The 23,065-nt window shown below is 41.7% G+C and overlaps 1 protein-coding gene across 3 annotated transcripts; it reads right to left on the bottom strand.

The window, feature by feature from the left end:
• Nucleotides 1-283: 283 nt before the first annotated feature.
• Nucleotides 284-21,932, bottom strand: LOC122967778 (glutamine-rich protein 2). Of its 3 annotated transcripts, XM_044332589.1 has the most exons (20): nt 21,213-21,927; nt 17,062-17,145; nt 16,284-16,361; nt 14,989-15,102; nt 13,620-14,001; nt 12,815-12,900; nt 11,934-12,067; nt 10,770-10,866; nt 9,445-9,702; nt 6,014-6,136; nt 5,802-5,870; nt 5,549-5,713; nt 5,359-5,477; nt 5,188-5,253; nt 4,218-4,319; nt 3,858-4,049; nt 2,500-2,650; nt 1,730-1,841; nt 1,053-1,178; nt 284-569 (listed from the first exon to the last, which is right to left on the bottom strand). In XM_044332589.1, exons 1-20 carry the CDS (start codon nt 21,603-21,605, stop codon nt 466-468), a joined length of 2,955 nt encoding a protein of 984 aa, XP_044188524.1. In that variant the 5' UTR covers nt 21,606-21,927; the 3' UTR covers nt 284-465. The 3 variants fall into 3 exon arrangements, with proteins under 3 accessions (XP_044188524.1, XP_044188526.1, XP_044188527.1); XM_044332591.1 differs by lacking the exon at nt 3,858-4,049 and having other exon boundaries at nt 21,213-21,932; XM_044332592.1 differs by lacking the exons at nt 9,445-9,702; nt 10,770-10,866; nt 11,934-12,067 and having other exon boundaries at nt 21,213-21,928.
• Nucleotides 21,933-23,065: the final 1,133 nt, after the last annotated feature.

Here is a 23,065-nt window from a genome sequence, read left to right as displayed (position 1 = left end):
GATGAACTTTTATTAAACAAAAAAGAATTTATAATTCATTTTTCATCTCTAATTGTTTGTACATTGAGACATGAAACTATTTAAACTGAGTTGTTCTTCGCACCAGTAGTGTAAATAAAACCAGTTGATGGTGACGTCATGTCGTGTTTCTGTCCAGTAGATCAGAAACAGACGATGAGTCACTGAGCTTCAACTATGGGATGTTTATTTCAGGATGTGTCGAAAGTGGAACTGAAAGGTTTTATGTTTGTTGATTAGAAAAACGCTCTGATGCAAGACGGAGTGATGAAACTTCCACTCGACTTTATTTGCAACAGTAAATATGAACAGCGTTTGTTTCACAGCTGATGTCTGTAGTGCAAAAAATATGAAAACAATAAGCATCAAACCCAGAAAATAAAATAAAAACTTTCCGTCTGTCTGCAGGATCACAGATTATCATCAGAGCAGAGCGTCGTCTCGTCTCTAAAGGTTGTGTGTCTCGTTGTCCGGCGGCTCGGCGGTGACGGAGCTCTGAGACGTGCAGCCGAGAGTCGACACGGGCCAATCACGGCCTGAGCTGCTGGAGGCTGGAGACACACACACACACACACACAGACACACACAGACACACACAGACACACACAGACACAGACACACACACAGACACACACACACACACACAGACAGACACACACACACATACACACACACACAGACAGACAGACAGACACAGACACACACAGACAGACAGACAGACACACACACACACACACACACACACACACACACACACACACACACACACACACACACACAGACACACACACGCACACAGAGGAAAAGGTCAAAGGTCAGGGGAGACAACACTGATTCTTTGAAAACTTTTAGTAAGTTTTGTGTTTGTAGTTTTAAATTTGAACAGTTTTGTATTTAAATGTGTATCAGAAGGGATTTAACTGACTGTTCTCTGTCATGTGACAATAAAGTGTGTGTGCGTGCGTGCGCGTGGTGTGTGTGGTGTGTGTGCGTGCGTGTGTGTGCGTGCGTGTGTGTGTGTCAGATAGACTCACCTGAGCGGCTGCACTGGCCGCTCTTGGCACTGTGAGGATGAGGAACCGGAGCGCCGTGTCCCGCCTCCGGAGAGACGGCGGGTTTGGACGGAGAGTTCTTGGCTTTGTCTTTAGTCTTACACACTCCTGCAGAGCACAGTGTGTGTGTGTGTGTGTGTGTGTGTGTGTGTGTGTGTGTGTGTGTGTGTGTGTGTGTGTGTGTGTGTGTGAAACAAGGGTTAATCACCACCAACTCAAACCTCAGATGTTTCTCACCGAGACATTTTCAGCTCTCAGCCAGAACACTGAGCGTCATGACAACGGTGAGCTCCTGCTTTAGACTGAATGATAACTTTCACCAAACGTGATTGTTTTTATTTATAGTTTAACTCACTATAATGCAGCTGTTATAGTGAGTTTCTTCATGGGAGAAGTTAGAATTGTTGACAAATTCTGAACATTAATAAACACTTAAAAATGTCTTTATATCTGCTTATAACTACATTATAGTGTTTTATAAACAATTAAATGTTTGTTTACTGCTGATAAATGATAAATAACGGCACTTAAAGTAAAATGTTACGTTTATAAAGTATATTTATATTCATAAAGCATCACTGATGAGACAGTGTTCAGTAAATCAAACAGGAAACTAAACGTAATGAACTGAATAAATGTAATAAAGTGAATAAACTCACCGTCTTTGCTGGGGATTGTTGGTAGTTTAGTTTCTGTGTTTCTGATGGACGGTGCGTTCAGGCGACCTTTGTAAATATGCCCGTCCAGTCCGACGATATCAACCTCCTCTGACTGACCAGTAAACACACACACGCACACACGCACACACACACACACACACACACACACACACACACACACACACACAGAGGAAGAGGTCAAAGGTCAGGGGACAACACTGATTCTTTGAAAACTTTAAGTAAAGGTGTAAAAATATTCCATTACAAGTTAAAAGTTTTTTAATGTAAAAATATTATCAGCAAAATGTATCAAAAGTAAAAGTTCTCACTGATTATGCAGCAGGATGAGTTACATTATTATAATATGTATTATATCACTGGATTATTATTATTATTATTATTATTACTGATAAATACAAGTATAAGCAACATTTTAATGATGTGTTTGGTTGAAATTAAGCTAATTATAACTATTTTATTTGCCAATTATTTTCTTGATTAATCATTTTGCCTGTTATGATGTTATGACGTCTTGTTTTGTCTGATCGACAGTTTACTGTCTGTTTTAAATCCTCACATCTGAGAAACTGGAAGCAGCAAAGATTCCAGTAAAGTACAGCAGTTTGATCCACAAAGTCTACTAAAGCATCACAAATAAAAGTAAAGTTTTATGTGTCAGTCTGTGAGGATCAGATCAGTGTAGATTGATCCTGTCGGATGGTTTTATTCTTTGATGTGGAGGTTTTCTATTCTGGACCGGATCATGTTACCTGCAGCACCGCGTCGCCTTCAGGCTGGTTGTGGTGCTTCATGTACTGCAGGCCGCTGCGTCGCTGGCTGGCCGAGGTGATGGTGTGACTCCCGCCGCAGCTCCGCGACACCGACAGGTGACTGTAGTCCGTCAGCTCGGAGATGCGTTCGCTGCACAGACGTCGAGATGGGAAAACATAAAGAGAGTCTAAAATTAAATGTGAAGCCTTCTGCTTTCTCTGAAGAGGAACTGAACTCACTACGGATTGTTGTTAATTATATTATGTTGTTTGATTGGTGGATGTTTGCTGTTTGTGTCACTTTATTCTAATTTCAGTCGCTTCTTTAAAGGACGAGTTCACAGTTTTCAAGTGTCTTAAAGCAACAGTCAGGAGCCCAAATGAACAGTGAAACCTCCTCTTCATACTGAACATTAGCACCCTGACCCACCCTGATGTATTTAAAGTTTATCTGAAGCTAATATGAAGCTTCAGCGTCCAAATGAGTCAAATCAAGTAGATATCTTTCACCGTTACAGTCTTTTTAGTGCCAAAGTTCCTCTTTTTGTTACTATACTTCCACCTGCAGCTCAACAGGGAAACACTGTCCGAGGAAACACAAAGAGACTGTAAATGTGTCAGATATCCACTTGATGATTAACTCAGACTGATGAAGACTCATATAAGCTTCACACAGACTTTTTAATGACTTTTGGTTCATTATTGTTCATTCTGACTCCTGACTGTTGTTTTAAAACACACTTAAAAAATTGTGAAATTGTCCTTTAACATCTGATACAACAGATAGAATTTAGCCTCTTAGAATAAATCTTATTTTCAGTCTTTTTTTCTGCTGATTAATGAACATTGTTGCTGTCAAAAAACAAAAAATCAAATAAAAATGAAAGTGTGCAGTTTCCTTTTTCTTTTTTAATCTCTAACAGTTGATGCAGATTTTCAGATTTGTTCAGGATCAATAGGAGAGAGCAGAAAATGCTGTTTTGCATTCCAGCAATTAAATATGCAAATCAACTGCAGATGTTTCTGATGTAATCACGACTGGATGCAGCTCTGCAGCGCTACTTATTTATCTAAGTTTCATTCATTTCTTTCTACTCAACACTTCATGCGTGTGATATTCTGAAATCTTATTTCCTGTTGCAACAGCTGTGTCGTCTTGTCTTAAACCTAAATGAACCTAAATTAAAGGACAGATTCACTGTTTTCCAAGTCTGTCTTCCTAAATGTACATGAAAGTATTTGGTTGTGAATAAAATCAATCCTAATCTTTACACTCTTGTTACAGTCATGTCAGTATGCAGTTCCCTCCTCTACGAGCTGCTTCAGTCTGAACATCTGTCCTCTGCTCCCTGACTCACTGCTGGTTCTGGTTCTGGTTCTGGATGTCGCTCAGAGTGTCCGGGCTGCTGTCGGCCCTGTCGCAGTGTCTCAGTCGTCTCTGCGCGCTCTCTATCTGCCTGCACATGGCGGCGTGGCTCCTCTGAAGCTGCTCCCTTCTCCCAGGAGAGTTTGCTACCTCGTAGTTGTAGCGGTTGGTCCCTGGTTTGAGGCTGAGACGGCAGCAGATGATGAGGAAACTAACAACAACTAGACTGAAGGTGTCCCTGCATAACATCATGTTTACAGTCCTGCTGGTTTGGACTTTTAAGTGAATCATCTTTCTGAGGCTCTTGTGCCACCTGCTGGCGATCAGAGGACACAGCAGTAACTCATCTCACCTCCTGTAGTGCTGACGGAACTGCTCCAGAGCGTAAACAGTGAACGGCCTGATGGACTTGTGCGAGGGGAACCCGGGAGTGGACGGCAGCGTCACCAGATGCCTTTTTATTCCCCCAGAGATACGAGAGGAGACGAGTTCAGAGAGCAGGTCAGAGATGTTTGGAAAGATGAAATCATTTATAATAATTAAAAAATACAACACACAGGAAATATACAACCTCTCATCTTAGACAGACGTGCTGCGTCTCAAATCTCTTCACTTCTGTACTCACACTGAACATTTTGAGTGCATAAGTGCGTTCACACACTGAGAATTATGGGAAACGCAGCGTACTGTGAGAACCCAGATGGTGCACTCAAAACAGTCAAAAAGTTGAGTGTGGAACTATGGACGCTTCTCGCCCTCAATGGTCGCCATCTTGGCTACGTAGCAGAACGGGAGGGACCACTTTTTAAACTGGAAATGGCGGCTGGGTACGTTGTAACTACAGTGAACATCACCGCATTATACAAGTGTAAGTTATACATGTGTTTTTAGCACTAAGCTCCACTATACTGTTGTTGGATATAAACCATCAGTATGTTTTTTGGGTTCATTTAGCAGTCTGTAATGATTTGCTAGCGCTAACGATAACGCTAGCTAATGCTAATTTGCGATCGTCATTTCTGGTAAGTGCACAACGGCCATGTTTGATTTGAGACAACACTACTCTGTAGGAATTTGCACACTACGCAGTAACATATAGTGTACATAGTGTACTAACAGAAGTGATTTGAGACACAGCTGTTTTACCCGGATACAGACTCAGTGTTTATGTCTGACTATATTCTAATATCAGACAGTTTGGGCTCCATACAAGGTTTAAATGTTGCTGTTAGTTGAAAGCTGCTCTTGAACTTCAGAATCACTACAGGAAACTAGACAACATGCTACTGATACTAAAGCCAGCGTGGTTGGTGTTGACTCACGGTCCGGGTGTGTGTTTGACGACCGGTCGGTCGCAGGAGAGGCAGTGAAATCTGTCGACGAGTTGTCTGGAAATAAACACAGAGAAACGTCACTTTCCCCTCACACACTTCCTGATTGTGCCGTTAGAAGGCGCGGTGAGCCGGACACGTCTGGAACGTTTTAACACTTACTTCCTGATACCGGCGGCGTCCTCGTGCTCCGGCGCTCCCTGAGCCTGCAGCTTCTCGTGGATGTTCTTCCAGCGGTTTTCCAGCTGCTTCTTCACAGAGTCCAACTCGATCCTGTTCAGCTGCGGAGAGGTCAGAGGTCAAACGTCTCATCCGTCTCAGGTAAATGAGAGAATAAAACGAAGGGCCTTACTTTACACTCCATCTCGGTGGAGAGTTTGTCGATGACCTTGTGCCAGTCCTGCTCCTGCCCCGTCACCTTGTTGAGCAGCTCGTGGAACATGGTGTTGATCTGCTCCGTCACCGAGTCGAACTGCAGGCGGCTCACTTTGCTGTCCAGAGCGCTTTTATCTGCTTTCTTCAGGTGAGGAGAGACGACAAGTTTCAGATTATTAGCAGGAAAATACTGCAAAAGGTTGATCGAGCAGGAGAGATACGACACTCACGATTTCAGTCTCAACCATCTGCTTGTCGGCCTTCTTCTCCTCCAGCTCCTCCGTCGTCTTGTACAGTTCCTGCAGAGATAATCGATTTAATACACCGTAATAAACATCACGTTCAGTCTCTTTGTTGCTTCATTACTGTTCTGGAGTAAATATGAGTCCAAAATACCATAAAGGTTTAATAAACGGTTGAGAAAAGTTGTTTACTTGTTTACCTCGATGTGACTCTGTTTCTGTCTGTTGTCTTCATGTAAACATCTGGTGGTTTCATGAAGCTTCTCACACTCTGCTTGAAGCTGGAGGATCGACTTCTGCACGTCGTTCACCAGCTCCACGTTCTGACACACACACACACACACACACACACACGCACGCACACACACACACACACACACACACACGCACACACACACGCGCGCGCGCACACATACACACACACACACACAATTTATTTTTACATTATAGGAAGTTGCTGTTTGTTTTTCTTTTTCCTCTTTGATAAACTTCAGTTTTAGATGTTTTTGTATGTACGTGCAAAGAATTCTAAGCATACCAACCTGTATTGACCTGCTCGCCCAGTTAAAGAATATAAACAAAATTCAAATGAACAACAGGAAGTTTTACAGCCAAACTGTGTGAAACATTTCTGTTAAATATGTGGAGCAACATCCTGAATAAACCACCGACTGATCATATGAAGACTGTTTGTTGCCCTCAGACACACACACAGAGACCTGCAGATGTCTTCATTACCAGTTATACATTCTGTACTGGTTGGTTTTAAACTGGGCTTCATGTCTGCTTATAGTTCAGTCTTCAACACATGTTGGATAAAGATCAACTTTATTAATAAACCAACACGTTTGGTCTCATATTAAAGTTGTTCTTCTCCATGAAGCTGCTTCAGTCTTGAACATTAATTATAATAATAAGAGTATTGATTACTGGAGTCGATCGACAAAATGTTAATCTGCAGCTATTTTGATAATCGAGTTATTGATTAAGTCCTTTTTTAAGCAAAAAATTCCAAATATTTGATGGTCTCACTTTGTCAAATTTGAGAATTTTCTGTCTTTCGTTGTCTTACGTTATAGTAAAGTGAATATTTTTGGGTTTTGGACTGTTGGACAGTCAGATGATGTCAGCAGACGCTCTGAGAAACTCTGACGGCGTTTTTCTAATTTTTCTTTCGATAATAAAAGTAGCAGACATGTTCTTCAATCAACAGACTTATGTCTCTGGTGATACTGTCTGTACTGTCTGTACTGTCTATACTGTCTGTACTGTCTGTACTGTCTGTACTGTCTATACTGTCTGTACTGTCTGTACTGTTTGTACTGCCTGTACTGCCTGTACTGTTTGTACTGTCTGTACTGTTTGTACTGTCTGTACTGTCTGTACTGTCTGTACTGTCTGTACTGTCTGTGCCGCCTGTACTGTTTGTACTGTCTGTACTGTTTGTACTGTCTGTACTGCCTGTACTGTCTGTACTGTTTGTACTGTCTGTACTGTCTGTACTGTTTGTACTGCCTGTACTGTTTGTACTGACTGTACTGTCTGTACTGCCTGTACTGTTTGTACTGTCTGTACTGCCTGTACTGTTTGTACTGTCTGTACTGTCTGTACTGTTTGTACTGTCTGTACTGTTTGTACTGTCTGTACTGTCTGTGCCGCCTGTATTGTTTGTACTGTTTGTACTGTTTGTACTGTCTGTACTGTTTGTACTGCCTGTACTGTTTGTACAGTCTGTACTGTTTGTACTGCCTGTACTGTCTGTACTGTTTGTACTGCCTGTACTGTCTGTACTGTCTGTACTGTCTGTACTGCCTGTACTGTCTGTACTGTTTGTACTGTCTGTGCCGCCTGTACTGTTTGTACTGTTTGTACTGTTTGTACTGTCTGTACTGTCTGTACTGTTTGTACTGTCTGTACTGTTTGTACTGCCTGTACTGTTTGTACTGCCTGTACTGTCTGTACTGTCTGTACTGTCTGTACTGCCTGTACTGTCTGTACTGTTTGTACTGTCTGTACTGTCTGTGCCGCCTGTACTGTTTGTACTGTTTGTACTGTCTGTACTGTCTGTACTGTTTGTACTGTCTGTACTGTTTGTACTGCCTGTACTGTTTGTACTGCCTGTACTGTCTGTACTGTCTGTGCCGCCTGTACTGTTTGTACTGTTTGTACTGTCTGTACTGTTTGTACTGCCTGTACTGTCTGTACTGTCTGTGCCGCCTGTACTGTTTGTACTGTCTGTACTGTTTGTACTGTCTGTGCTGTCTGTACTGTCTGTACTGTCTGTACTGTTTGTACTGTCTGTACTGTTTGTACTGTCTGTGCTGTCTGTACTGTCTGTACTGTTTGTACTGCCTGTACTGTCTGTACTGTTTGTACTGTCTGTACTGTCTGTACTGTCTGTACTGTCTGTACTGTCTGTACTGCCTGTACTGTCTGTACTGTTTGTACTGTCTGTACTGTCTGTGCCGCCTGTACTGTTTGTACTGTTTGTACTGTCTGTACTGTCTGTACTGTTTGTACTGTTTGTACTGTCTGTACTGTCTGTACTGTCTGTACTGCCTGTACTGTCTGTACTGTTTGTACTGTCTGTACTGTCTGTGCCGCCTGTACTGTTTGTACTGTTTGTACTGTCTGTACTGTCTGTACTGTTTGTACTGTCTGTACTGTTTGTACTGCCTGTACTGTTTGTACTGCCTGTACTGTCTGTGCCGCCTGTACTGTTTGTACTGTTTGTACTGTCTGTACTGTTTGTACTGCCTGTACTGTCTGTACTGTCTGTGCCGCCTGTACTGTTTGTACTGTCTGTACTGTTTGTACTGTCTGTGCTGTCTGTACTGTCTGTACTGTCTGTACTGTTTGTACTGTCTGTACTGTTTGTACTGTCTGTGCTGTCTGTACTGTCTGTACTGTTTGTACTGCCTGTACTGTCTGTACTGTTTGTACTGTCTGTACTGTCTGTGCCGCCTGTACTGTCTGTACTGTTTGTACTGTCTGTACTGTCTGTACTGTCTGTACTGTTTGTACTGTCTGTACTGTCTGTACTGCCTGTACTGTTTGTACTGCCTGTACTGTTTGTACTGTCTGTGCCGCCTGTACTGTTTGTACTGCCTGTACTGTTTGTACTGTCTGTACTGTTTGTACTGTCTGTACTGTCTGTACTGCCTGTACTGTTTGTACTGTCTGTACTGTTTGTACTGTCTGTACTGTTTGTACTGTCTGTGCCGTCTGTACTGTCTGTACTGTCTGTGCCGTCTGTGCTGTCTGTGCTGTCTGTACTGTCTGTGCTGTTTGTACTGCCTGTACTGTTTGTACTGTCTGTACTGTCTGTACTGCCTGTACTGTCTGTACTGTTTGTACTGTCTGTGCCGTCTGTACTGTCTGTACTGTCTGTACTGTCTGTGCTGTCTGTGCTGTCTGTACTGTTTGTACTGTCTGTGCCGTCTGTACTGTCTGTACTGTCTGTGCTGTCTGTACTGTCTGTACTGCCTGTACTGTCTGTACTGTTTGTACTGTCTGTGCCGTCTGTACTGTCTGTACTGTCTGTACTGTCTGTGCTGTCTGTACTGTCTGTACTGTCTGTACTGTCTGTACTGTCTGTACTGCCTGTGCTGTCTGTACTGTTGTATCTTGCCTCTGTGTCCTGCAGCGGCCCTGCTGTGCCAGCTGTGTGCAGCTGGAGGATGCTGTTCACTGTGTCCTGCAGCTGTTCATAGTCTTGGAACAGCCGGCTGAGCTTCCTGCCAACGTTTACTGTCCTGCTGGTGACAGCTGATCTCTCTTTACCCTCGCTATCGCTCTCGTCCTGCACCGCCTCGTCCTCGAGGCTGCTGGACAGCTCAGAGGTCAAGAACAGCGTCATGTCCTCCAACATGCCTCGCAGGTCGTCCAGCTGAGGTCAGAGGTCGAGGAGAAGGCACAGAGCTGAGATTAGACTCAAACACATCAGCCTGATACTGTACGCTGGAATTAAGTCAGCTGGAGAAACTTTCTTATCGTTATTTTACTCCAAAATCTGTTTCTACTCTAAAAAACGATGGCAGTGTCCTTTTTGTGGGTAAAAGTTAAGACGCATCATTTTTAGATGTAACCTGCTGTAAACTCAGACGTATCAGGCTGCAGATTGTCTGTCTGTTTATTCACATGCTGACCTGCAGCACATGAAGGAAAGAAAGCAGCAGCAGTTTAGACCTACAGACATAAACAGGAAATAATATCTGCTTCGGTTTTAACACTTTAGCCACCAGCAGGCGATGAGTGTCACAGCCGTTTATATCTTTAATAGCTGCTGTTTCCTGTCACTTCACTAGAATGAAGCATTTGTGTCACACTGACCTGTAAACACTAATAACAGTCAGACAGAAACACAATTCATCCTGTGGCTGTAAAACAATGTAAGACAATAAATAAAAGTCAGTTTATAGTAAAGAAAATCTGATGTTTAGAAAGAGAAACTGGAAAAATCATTCAGATGAATCAATAAAATCTAACATCTGAAGTAAAGTCTGACTGAAACTGAGTTTTGAGGCTGTTTTTTTTTTGACATTCGGGGCTTAAATTAGTTTTTTGAACAAATGCGACCAAGAACTGTTCTGAGCAGGACGCTTTAAAGTAGAGACATGATGTTATCACTGATATCTGGTGGTAAAAGTCAATATATCAGATATAAAACATCCTGTCCAGCACATCTCTGAGTCACAATTATTAAACAAAATGACTTAATGGAACCTTATCAAAAATGTTTATAGTGTGTGTTGTGTAAAGAAAATGTGACTTATTAAAATGTATTTCCTGTTCGTCGTTCATTCTTTTTAGGCACCTGATGATCAGCTGACTGACGTGCTTACTGTTCAGCAAACTGACACATAAACCGGACATTTCATTTTGAGCGCAGCAGGAAATAATAACACCATATCAATCAGCTCTACTGTCCCTCAGCGACGCGTCTTCCTGTCTGACCTGATCCTGCAGGTGTCGGTCTGTCGCTCTCTGATCAGATGAAGCTCGTTTAGCCTTCAGCTGCTTCACGTCTTCCTCCAGTTTCTGCACAGACTTCCTGGACGTGACGTTCGGAACATGAAGACACAGAGCGACATCTAAAACTGATCTAAACTATCACTATAAGGGCCTGAATCAAAATATAACAAAGTGACTGTAGACACACAGAGACAATGAACAAATGATGTAAAGACTTTCAAACTGTCAAAGTGCAACATTAAAGTTCAGTTTTTATATCACATTTGATAAATTATCCCACATCAGACCTCATGTAAGAATGTTTTCTTCTTCTAAAACTCGTTTTTTTTGGTCGTACAAGTTTTCCAACAAACTCTCTTTGTAGTAAATCTGATGTGAACAGGTCGCCTGTTCACAAGCAGCTGAACGTTATATATAAGACAACATGTTCTGCTCCGTTTCATTCAGAAAAAATGTTCCCAAAGAAAAAGAAGAATCAGAAACCAGCAGACACATCGATCAGCGTCAGAAACTGTTAGAAAACATGAATCTATCAGAGCAGCACTGTGACAGAAATAAAGAAGTTAGTTTCTAAAGCAAAACGCTCCAATGAGACTCATACGAGAGGCGTCATGTGACCATCAGAGATATTAGAGGAGAGAATATTACAGCTACAGCAGCTGATGCTACACTGTCAACATGATGCTGTTTATTACTGACAGAAACATCTGGAAACTGGCAGCCACGAGGATGATGATGATGATGATAATGATGATAATGATGATGGTGAGCAGTATGTTAATTTTGCATTAAGTTTGTTATTTTAGTTGATTTCAGTATCATATTTAAACTTTATGATTCTAATTGAAACGAGTGTTTTTCCTCCTGTGAAGAGTCAGACTCCTACGTGGCTCTTAAGAGCAAATCTCTTGCTTCTTGCATGAGGCCTGATGTATTTTATTAACTGGATGTAGAATAAAACATCTTTGTTTTCCATCCTGAACGTCTGTCGGACAACTCGTACTGATTTACCTGCAACTGGGAATAAACCGCTCCAGTGTTCCTCTAAACCTGCTCAAGCTTTGAACCTCTAATATTGTACTTGTGGCTCAGATAATATTAGTAAAACCAGACTTTCCTTCCTCTGTGTGGTGACTCTGTCTTTACCTGAGGTAGGATATCTGCGGTTTGAGCTCATGAGAGGCTTTGCTGTCTGAATCCAAACTTTCTGAAGCTGCTTCTGAGGAGGTTTCTCTGTCTTGGCTGCTCAGATTCATAAACATGTCCTCCAAATTATCCAGCTTAGGACAGACACACATTACATCATCAGAACCAAAGCAGAACAGACTGTATGTGATACTGAGGAGTCTGTCTTGGTGCAGATGTTGGAGCAGATGTTGGTGCAGATGTTGGAGCAGATGTTGGAGCAGATGTTGGAGCAGATGTTGGTGCAGATGTTGGAGCAGATGTTGGTGCAGATGTTGGAGCAGATGTTGGAGCAGATGTTGGAGCAGATGTTGGTGCAGATGTTGGTGCAGGTGTTGGTGCAGGTGTCGGTGCAGATGTTGGTGCAGATGTTGGAGCAGATGTTGGTGCAGATGTTGGTGCAGGTGTTGGTGCAGGTGTTGGTGCAGGTGTCGGTGCAGATGTTGGTGCAGATGTTGGAGCAGATGTTGGTGCAGGTGTTGGTGCAGATGTTGGTGCAGGTGTTGGTGCAGATGTTGGTGCAGGTGTTGGTGCAGGTGTCGGTGCAGATGTTGGTGCAGATGTTGGAGCAGATGTTGGTGCAGGTGTTGGTGCAGGTGTTGGTGCAGGTGTCGGTGCAGATGTTGGTGCAGATGTTGGAGCAGATGTTGGTGCAGATGTTGGTGTAGATGTCGGTGCAGATGTCGGTGCAGATGTTGGTGCAGGTGTCGGTGTAGATGTTGGAGCAGATGTCGGTGCAGATGTTGGTGCAGATGTTGGTGCAGATGTTGGTGCAGATGTTGGTGCAGATGTTGGTGCAGATGTTGGGCTGCGACTGTGAGAAAGCGTTTTGTTTTTCTCACCTTTTCGCGGTCGCTCATCAGACTGTCTATTAAAGCTCTCTGCTGGTTCATCTGATCCATCAGGTTGTTATAAACATTTCGAGAACCTAAATGTACAATAAAGTAAATATTAGTCCAAGTCAAAGAAGGAACTTCTCATAACTTGATATGTTGAACTTGTTGGCAAACAGTTGCTTATTTCCACATCCAGCAGTTACGGAGCAACATTATCATTCATTAATGTCAATAATAACTTTTGGGGTTCCTCAGGGTTCTATTCTTGGTCCTTTATAGTTTCAATCTGGTTAAAGCTGCTTGTTTTTTTGTCCACTTGTTTTCAGCAGAACAGTGTAAACACAACTTCTGTCATATTATCAGTTTATAAAGTAGTTGTTGCTAACATGTTAGCAAACAGTTGCTTATTTCCACATCCAGCAGTTACGGAGCAACATTATCATTCATGTATGTAATATAAAAAATATTGATTATAGCTGCTCTATAGCCTCAGCAGAACTGTGTGGATGCAGTTTGATCAGATTTGCAAAGCACACAACTTTGCAAATCTTGCAAATCTTTACCCTAATTGGTCCACAGACTACATTACATCACTTTTTTCCACCTGAGCCCACTTGAACCCAGTATAGAAGAGCACAGATTTTAATACAAATGACCAAAACCTCTCACGTAAAATCACCAAAACTATTCAAACTTTGGCAGAAAATGTCGTCCATGTGGGACTCCATCACTCACAGTGAGAAGCTGACTGAGAAGCCTTAAAGTCAGTCGCCGCTCTATGAAAGAGTGTCATCAGGTGATATGAAGTTACCCTTGTTAGTGACGAGCTCTCTGAGCTGTGTCAGCTGAGTCTGGTCCAGCTTTCCTTCCTCTAACTCCGCCACGCGAGCCTCCAGCTTGTTGTGCTTCTCCTTCAGCTTGCCGATGTTCCTCAGAGCCTCCACCGTCTCCGGGTAACGCTGTGAGCCGCTGCCCTTCCGGGTCAGAGGCGTCCCGGCTCCTGTCCCGGCTGTTTTAGGATGAGTCTGCTGCTCTGCGGGAACAGGAGGAGCCGCCGGACTGACGGCGTCCTCGGCGGCGCGGGGGGACGAGGGCGCGCCGGTGTGAGAAGGTTCAGCGTTTACAGCGGTGGAGCTGCTGCTGAAAGGTTTGACCGCTGCGGACGGATCAACAACTCCTGAGTTTACAAGCTCCTGTAAACAAGTAAACAATGTTAGTAGAGTTTCATTTAACTGTGTTTTTATTGGTCATCTGTCTGAAAGAAATGTTCACAAATCTGAAGAAATAAAACGTCTTGATCTGAGTTTATCTTTTATTCTCATAATCTATATGAACTTTAAGTTTAAGGAGGAAACTAACTCTCAGATCAGTTATCTGATCTAACTGATCAATATTTTCATTATCAATAAATGTTGATTATTTTCTTGATTGATCGATTAATCGTTTGTTCTCAAAGATCTTCAGTTTATTGTCACAGAGACTAAAGAAACAGGAAATATTCACATTTAACAAACTGGAATCAGAAAATTTGGAGATTATTCAAAAGGATTCATTGATTATCAAAGCAGTTGTCATTTCATTGAATAGTTGGAAACTAATCGATTGATCGACTGATCTTCATCTCACAAACGTCTGACAACCAGAAGTTAATTTACTGTCAGTTACAAGAGTCCAAAGTTATGAAACTATTGATCAGTTTATAGTACAGACGTATGTTTGACTTTGTTTTTATTTCATATTCATGTCTTTATATTATTTAGTTCATCAATAAGCTGTTTTCCTCTTTCCTCGCTTTTTGTTGTTGTTTGATTTTAAACTTTGCAAATAAATAAATAAACTCATATTTGATGCTTCTCAGCTTTTCCACATTAACATAGTGACTGATATATTAGCATATTTATAACAGCAGCATTATTAGCATTCATCTCTCTGACTGATAAATATTTACTGCTGCTCTGACAGATTTTTCTCAAGTTGCAACTCTGCCGCCATCTTTGTTTGGATCAGGAAACAGATTTGTTTATTTGTTTTTGAATATTTTTTTCATGCAGATGATTCAAAACAGCAGCAGGTTATTTTACAACCTTTGTACAACGTTTCTGCTGCGTAAACAAACTCTTTCCCGGTTTTGAGGATGAATAAAGTCTCGGTCGGGATCGGCTGGATCATCGTCTCTTCACCTTCTGCAGGTTTTCTCTCTCGCTGAGCAGAGCCGACTGCATCACGTCCCAGGTGACGCACTGACTCAGCTCCTCCACGTCCGGATACTTCTCAAACGCATCGCTCATAGATATCTGAGACAAAGACATCAAACTTTCATTATTTCCTTTTATTAACTAATATTTGCAAAAGAAGTCATTATATAAGTAGATGTAACTAACGATTGAAACCGTATGTGTTAGTATGACTTTTATCTGACCCTACGCATTTCACTGATTTTGGATGTTGGACATGGGACCTAAATATTCCATAATCTGCATGTCATTTTAGGTAATATGTTATAGCCCTTCTTGGGGGGACCTTTAAATACAAATAATGGGTTTATGGTCAAGTTTGGAACTGTTCCAGATGTGGTTTGTTGGGACACATAATATGTTGTGAGGTAGCTGTCAACCACTTGATTGGAGGGCTCCCAACTGACCTAGTGCCCATGGAAAACCTATGTTATTCATGTGATAAGATTCAGATGTGTAACCCTATATAAGCTATGCACCAACAGGGGTACGTTGCCCAGACCATCTTTGTACATGGAATGGACCCGATGGTTCATCGTCTAATAAACGTCTTCAAAATAAGAACTTCGCCAGCTCTTCCTTTGAACGGTATCATCACACATCCTTCCTTTCAGTATGTATGTCTGCTCAGGTTCTCGCTGTGAAGAATTCTTTCCTCCTTATAACAAGATCGTTTTCATGTGATTATAATTATTTATTATATTAATTATTTCACATTATTACTGCAGCAGATTCCAAATGTTTCTGTTTTCATGAGAAACGTTTCTTGTTGTGACGTCACATCACTTTATCTTGTTATAACACAAAACTTTCTCGTTATTTCACTAAATTGAACAGAATAATTTGGTGTCGAGTAATAACGTGAAAATATGTCATAATAATGTGAAAAATACAAAAAAAGTTTCTCGTTATGACAACAAATTGAGTGATTAGTTTGTTGCTGCGGTGGCAGACAACATGCTGCTGTAATTACAAAGACTTTCTGATATTTAGTCCAAACATTCACTGGCTGGATGTCATCCCTCCGTCACTCTCTCCCTTCCTGTCATCTGTCCACTGTCTCTATAATAAAGACATAAACCCCCCCCCCCCCCACTATCACCACCACCCACTGTCACCACCACCCACTATCACCTCAACCATAAACATAAAGTCAAGTTCTCACTCTTAAAAGTAGCATTGATGGCAGAGCTGTTGTACTGGACTGTGTTCCTAATAAATCTCTGAGTCCACAAACTCACCACCGTGTCCTCCAGCATGTTGAGCCGCTGGCAGCACTTCTCCACAGCAGAGTCCGTCTCCGCCTGAGCACAAACAATCTGAACACGCAGAGAATAAACACGTCCGTCAGTATCTACACCACAGCATACATGAGCACGTGTGTTATTGCTCGTTTATTGTTAAACATATACATGTTATGTCATAGTTACTGTCTGACGTCCAGCTGAGAGACACACAGAGGGAGTTCCTCCTGCTTCATGTTTAAAAAGCTTCAGTAGCTTCCTGAAGCAGCTGGACGCTCAGTTTCCACACACACATGCTGCTCTAGTGATTATTTCTGGCAGCAGGACGAAGTGTGTGAGACTCAGTCAGTAAACTACAGTGTGTGTGTGTGTGTGTGAGACTCACACTTGAACCCAACTGAACTGATTATATTGATTTTTACCATGGAAAGATTTAGCAAAATAAGTTTTATAAGTCTTTTGATTTTCCATCAAAGGAGCATTCAGGATGATATTCTGGTTATCGTGTCAATAATTTATAATATTGTGATTGTGTACATGTGTCAGGACTCAGTGTGCAGGTTCACCTCTACATTTAAACCGTGAATCCCTCTGTGTCCTGTTTGCTTTATGAATCACTGCTGATGCTGCTGAACAATTAGTGTAAAGACAAAGAGTTGAAGAGGATCAGACCTTCAGCAGGTTGTGGTTTCCTGCAGTAGTGGAGTCAAGGATCAGCGCCTCACTGTTCAGCTGCTGGATAATAAACTAGTGTGTCAGTAATGTGCAGTCTCACCTTCTCCTGCTGGTGGCGGAGCTCCTTCATCTCCTCCTTCATGTCGTCTCTCTGGTTGTGGAGCTCCTGAATCAGCTTCATCGCCTGAAGATCACAACACACAGTTCAACATGTTTCACTGGTAAAAGCTTTTCACTGCTTTGTGTCGAGGACACATTAATGTTCCTCCACGTTTTAAATTAAGAAACAGAAATCTCTGAGAGCGACTGCCCTCCGACCTCTGACCCCTGCGAGAGCACACAGCGGTTGACGAAGAGGATGAAGCACAATCACGATCAAATAAAGCTGTTACACTGTTTTCACACACGTGGAATCTCACACTGATAAAACACCTCCAGGTTCTTTACATTTCCTGTCGGGGTTTGTTGTCAAAGTAAATGAACATTTAATCTGTCTGTTTGTTAATTAGGAACATGGTATGTGTGTGTGTGTGTGGTCGTATGTGTGTGTGTGTGAGTGTGAGTGTGTGTCTGTGTGAGTGTGTGTGTGTGTGTGTGAGTGTGTCTGTATGATTGTGTGTGTGTGTGTGAGAGTGTGTGTGTGTGTGTGTGTGTGAGTGTGTCTGTATGATTGTGTGTGTGTGTGTGTGTGTGTGTGTGAGTGAGTGTGTCTGTATGATTGTGTGTGTGTGTGTGTGTGTGTGTGTGTGTGTGTGTGTGTGTGTGTGAGTGTGTGTGTGTGTGTGAGTGTGTGTGTGAGTGTGTGTGTGTGTGTCTGTGTGTGTGTGTGTAAACAGAGGACATTCCTGAGTGGTAGGTGAGGTGGACGTGCAGTGATGCGTAGCGACCACACACAGCGTCAGACTGAATGACTCACAGCTGGTTAATACATCACACACCTTCAGGTCACTTAGAAACCGTCTGTCCATCAAAACAAAGTTCAGTTTAAGGTTCCAGATGTAATTTTCATTTCATTTACTGGTTTATTTAAAACAATGACAGAGATCAATACATGTTTTAATGTAGCATAATGCTAATTTCCATCTGTTCTGTACATATAATAATATAAAAATGATAAATCCACATGACACTGATAGAAACCTGAAGGACCTTCATGACAACAAGACTGTCAAACATTTAATATCAGTCTGAAACTGATTCATTGAATATTTATGAGGATTTGCTGCTTTTCTTTGTTTTATATCATTATAGATTCAATATCTGTTGGTCAGATAAAACAAGAGTATACAAGTATTTTTATGTTGTTTTACTTAAAGGACGACTTCACAAGTCTTCAAATGAACAGTGAAACATGTTTTTGCTGTAATTATTCCTTTAATCTAATGATCTAATTATCTATCTATTATTTATTATTCACACTGTGATGGTTTATTTATCAGGAAGATAAGCGAGTAGTTGTTGAAGTTATCAGGAACAACTTTGCTTTTCCTACAAGTCAAACATCTGCTGACGAACAAACGATAAAATCACATTCTGGTGAGAAAAGAAAAGGCTGCAGCTTTGTTACTGTTTAACATCAGTCTGTCATTAACAGATCTGACCGTTACTGCACCTCAAGCAGGAAACGCCACTCAGCAGCCTCACGGGGGGGCGGAGGGGGGCAGAGAGGGGGGGGGGGGGGGTTCCACCGCTAAACACAGGCTTTATAAAAACGATTCCCCTGACAGGTTAATGGGTGAACGCTGGCGAACGGCCTGATCTCCATGACATGTGGCGTTTACTGGCTAAACCACTGTGCCCTGATGGGAAGGGGGGGGGGGGAGAGGGAGTGGGGGGTTGGGGGGGCAGGCCGGGTCACCTGGTCACGGTTAAGTCAGCGGATATGGCAGCTGACCCGAGCTTTGCCCACACAGGACATGAATGATTCAGACGGGCTTGTGAAAGACGCAGCATCACCTGCAGCTGCCCGACGTCCCGCTTTTCACCTGACAGCCATTCAGACGCTGACAGCCAGTCATCTCAGCGGGGGACTAATTACCCCCCATCACACAGACGAGGGGGGGGGGGGGGGGGGGTTTGATAACAAAAACTCCTCCATTTTTATTCAACGCATCACGCAATAATCAAAGGTTTGTCTTTCCTTCACTGCGTCTCAACCTGCTTCGTCTGTTTGAGACGATGCTGAAGTTCAGCTTCTGTCTTCTGTCTCAGAAACCTGAACGCAGACACGCTGAGGTCATTTGAGATGATCTCCTATTGTGCTCTGCTCTGTCATCAACGGCTTAATACTACACTGACATGTTCACCGCCGTCCCGCCAGAGATGCAAGAGAAGAAGAAGAGCAGCTACTGCCGTGGGAGAGGGTCATGTGACCCATGGAGACGGTGGATGATCTAGTTGTAACATAAAGTAAACAGTGAAGAAGAAACCGTCTCTGGAGATGTCGAGTTTGGACAAATTATGATTAGAATGATGCAAAACATTTACTAACGTTTGCATCCATAATATGACGTTTTCATTATGAATTTTCCTGCAAACGTGACGTCTGATTGATCAGATGTTGAAGCGTCTCCTCAGTTTTACTCAACAATTTATGTTCAAGCTTCTACAAACTGAATTTTCCCTCCAATTCTTTGTGTGGATCCGTCAGTAAAAGACTTGATCAGAGAAACGTCAGATATGAAAGAGGACACAAAGTTAACGTAGGAAAAACACAACTAGATCTTTTTTTCTTCTTCTTTTTGGTATTTTTGCATCATTGGACGGCGAGGAGACAGACAGGAAACAAGCTACAGCGACGCTCCACAAATCTCATTTTTAACAATAAATTCCTACTAAAATCAGTCAGTTGTAACATTTTTATATTAAAACTCATAAATCAGCAAACCCACAGTCAGTGTGGTCTCTGATGTGACGTCAGCAGTAGAACTCCTTCCTGCTCAGCTACGCTGGTCGGTCATGTGATCGTCAGCGATCAGGACGAGTCGTATCGATCGTATAAATCATCGCCGCCGCTCCGTTCTGTCGGGACTGAAGCGTGTCGGCGGCGTCTGATCGGTGATGTCACAGCAGGCGTCCTCCACCGGCAGCCGAAGGAAAAACACCTGTTGTGACATCACTTCCTGGGGCGTGGCCTCTAGTGCAACACACCTGAACCATCAAACACAGTTATGTTCATTATCAATTAATCAATGAATGGTTTGGTGGAACGTGATGATGATAATAAATTATTAGGATTAAGTTTCATCTGTCACGACACAAGTTTGATTTACTTTAATATAATATAATATAATATAATATAATATAATATAATATAATATAATATAATATAATATAATCAGGATCATTTTTATCATATTACTGGATTATAATTATAAACACATTCATGTGTAAACATCATTTAAACATGAACACTTATACACTGCCAGGTAGCTGAATCTATGAAAATAGAATTTAAAATACTGCTGCTACGTTATGAAACATCCAGACCTCTCAGGTGGTCTGGATCAGGTCTGGATCAGGTCTGGATCAGGTCTGGATCAGGTCTGCTGCAACTCAGTTCTTTAAATCAAGATTGAAGACTTTTCTGTTTGTTTTTTATTAAACCAAATTCTGGAGAATGTATTCATCTCTGGCGCTGAACTGTCATTTTTATTCTTCTATTTTATCCGTCTTATTCTAAACAGTTGTTTCTATTTGACTGTGTTGATATTTTTGGTTTTTTTGAATTGCTGTGTGTTTAAAGTACGTTGGGTGGACGCTTCATACTTATATTCTAACATTTATATTGCTTTATGTTCTCATGTTAATATTTATATATTTTGTTTTTCAATGTAAAGCACATTGAGCTCACATGTAATGAAATGTGCCAGTTTATTATTAAATTCTATTTGAACGTTTGTTTCTTTTACATCTTGTCTTCAAGCCTTTTATGTGTTTTATGTGAAGTATTTTTTTAAAACTTGTCTTGCCTATAAAGTAGCATAAAATGAAAATACTAATGTACTTATTAACAGTAACCACTGGAATGTGATAATAATAATAATATATAAGTTACATTATCAGGATAAAGAAAATGTGGAGATTGAAGGATCGTTTGTTTTCTGTAAACTCGTCCTTTAATATTTAAAAGAAAATCTTGTTTGGAACTTTTGGTTAAAATTCATATTATAGAGTTTATTACTTTTGGTTCAGTAAATATTAAAAATAAATGTTGTTTCATTTGATAGAAGTGACTGAAGGAGTTCTCACCTTGGACACGCCGTCCTCGCAGCTCTGGATGCGGGTCTGGAGCCTCCGCTGACCGTCCGCCGCGGTGCCGGAGGACGGGGTCCGCTCCAGCAGCTCGGTACCGGGCTGAGCCTCCCGCTCCGCCGCGGACATGCCCCTCTGTGTGCGGTGCAGCTTCTCCTCGGTGTCGCTGTCCTGCTCGGTACCGGAGACCTCCATCAGAGGCTCCGGGTGCCCGCGGCCGCCGAGCCCGGGAGGAAGCTCCTTCCACCGGATCTTCATCTCCCGGAGACCCAGCTGCTTCAGCACGGCGTGGAGCAGTTCGTGGAGGGCGCTGAAGTTCACAGCTCCCGTCTGGGGAGTCCCGATGGATAAGTTTAAGAGCTCATACAAGCTGATGCCCTCCTCCGACATGTTGGTTTTATATGAAGACCCGCAGCTCTGTCCGTTTAACCGTTGATTAAAGTTAAGCTAACGTTTGCTAGCTTATCACACTTAAAATATCACCGCCACTTCTACATTTTCGCAAACAAATTCCGCTCGTAATGACCCTCGTGTTGATTAGAAACAGAAATATATTGTATAAAGTTTAAAAAACTATAATAAAAAACACTTTCTCTGATGTGAGAAGAGCCCAGCATCACACCGGCAGGAATCTCGGAGGTTGTTAACGATGTTCAAGAGAAAACAGCAGCCTCGGCTGAAGCAGCGCGTCAAGCTCGACAGATTCACCGGAAAACGACAGTCGCCCTTCAAAGTGAAGCCGTAACGAAGAAAAAACATTCTGACGAACAGCAGCGTTTATTCAAAGTAAAGACGATTAAATTCTTTCACTCTTAACATAATTATGCTCATTATTTCCCCACTTTTTATGTTCCATTGTGACATTCTTACAATGACCTTCGCCTCTGTTCGCCAGTAGGGCTTTTATTTTTAAGTTTCTGACCGGATGTCGTCGTTTTGAGTCTCTCTGACTTGACGCTGTTCCCTCCGCGCGGGTTCCCACGTTGGACTTAACTCGCAGCGTCCCGGTTGCTAGGCAACAAGCGGCGCTCATGCTGCGTTCACGGAGCGGTAAAAAATACCAGATCTCATATTATAAATTTTTAAAAAGTCCTTATATTCTTCTATTTTTATGACAATAGAGACAATAAAATATGTTTCATTATCAAAACTAAATCACCAGGTAGCAGGACGCGTTATTCATTTGTTTCAATAATTACTTAAAATATGTATTTTAATATTATTGATGTTTATTGCATTATTGAACAGCTCAAACCAAAACCAAATGATCAAAAAAGTTGGATCTTTACAAATATTAACTAATGTCTCTAAAATATTTTGAAAATGTTTTGAATTAATTTCATTAATTAAGTTTATTTTATTTTATTTGTGTATTCATGCGTATTTGTATGTGTCTATATACACTTGTTGAACATCAATTAAAAAGAAATTGTTTGGACAAGAGTGATTTCAGATTTGAGTATTTGGATGTTTTCACAGCCTCTTAATATGTTTGTTAACATCTAAACACAATGATTGAGGTTGTTGGAGGCTGTAGTTGCTCCTGTTCAGTTTTCTCACATTTTACAGCAAATACAACTACATTAATGTCAACAATTCAATCAAATAAAATAACCCCATTAAAGATCAATTTATCCTCCAGTACGTTCCTGTTGACCACAGCTCTTTTCACATTACCCATAATATATCATACAGTTTTCTGTCCATTCATGTGAATCACACTACAACTGTTCAAAATAACATTTTATTGATAATAAAAACAAGCAAGCGAAAGTTCAGGTGCCATTCTCAATTACTACATTCAAGTATAAAATCACCTTCATAGTACACATGCATTTCCCTTAATATCC

The sequence above is a fragment of the Thunnus albacares genome, chromosome 17 (genome assembly GCF_914725855.1).
Source record: "Thunnus albacares chromosome 17, fThuAlb1.1, whole genome shotgun sequence".
NCBI classification, from domain to species: Eukaryota; Metazoa; Chordata; class Actinopteri; order Scombriformes; family Scombridae; genus Thunnus; species Thunnus albacares.
The sequence above is the reverse complement of the archived record's forward strand: the minus strand, read 5'-3'. Positions and strand labels throughout refer to the sequence as shown.

Bases quoted from the DNA above. Each gene is read 5' to 3' on its own strand.
- LOC122967778 (XM_044332589.1), bottom strand. From the start codon at position 21,605: ATGTCGGAGGAGGGCATCAGCTTGTATGAGCTCTTAAACTTATCCATC. The intron at 12,068-12,814 runs GTGAGAAAAACA...GTCTGTCCTAAG, and splicing joins TGATGAGCGACCGCGAAAAG to CTGGATAATTTGGAGGACAT. The intron at 10,867-11,933 runs GTAAAGACAGAG...CGTCACGTCCAG, and splicing joins CCGCAGATATCCTACCTCAG to GAAGTCTGTGCAGAAACTGG.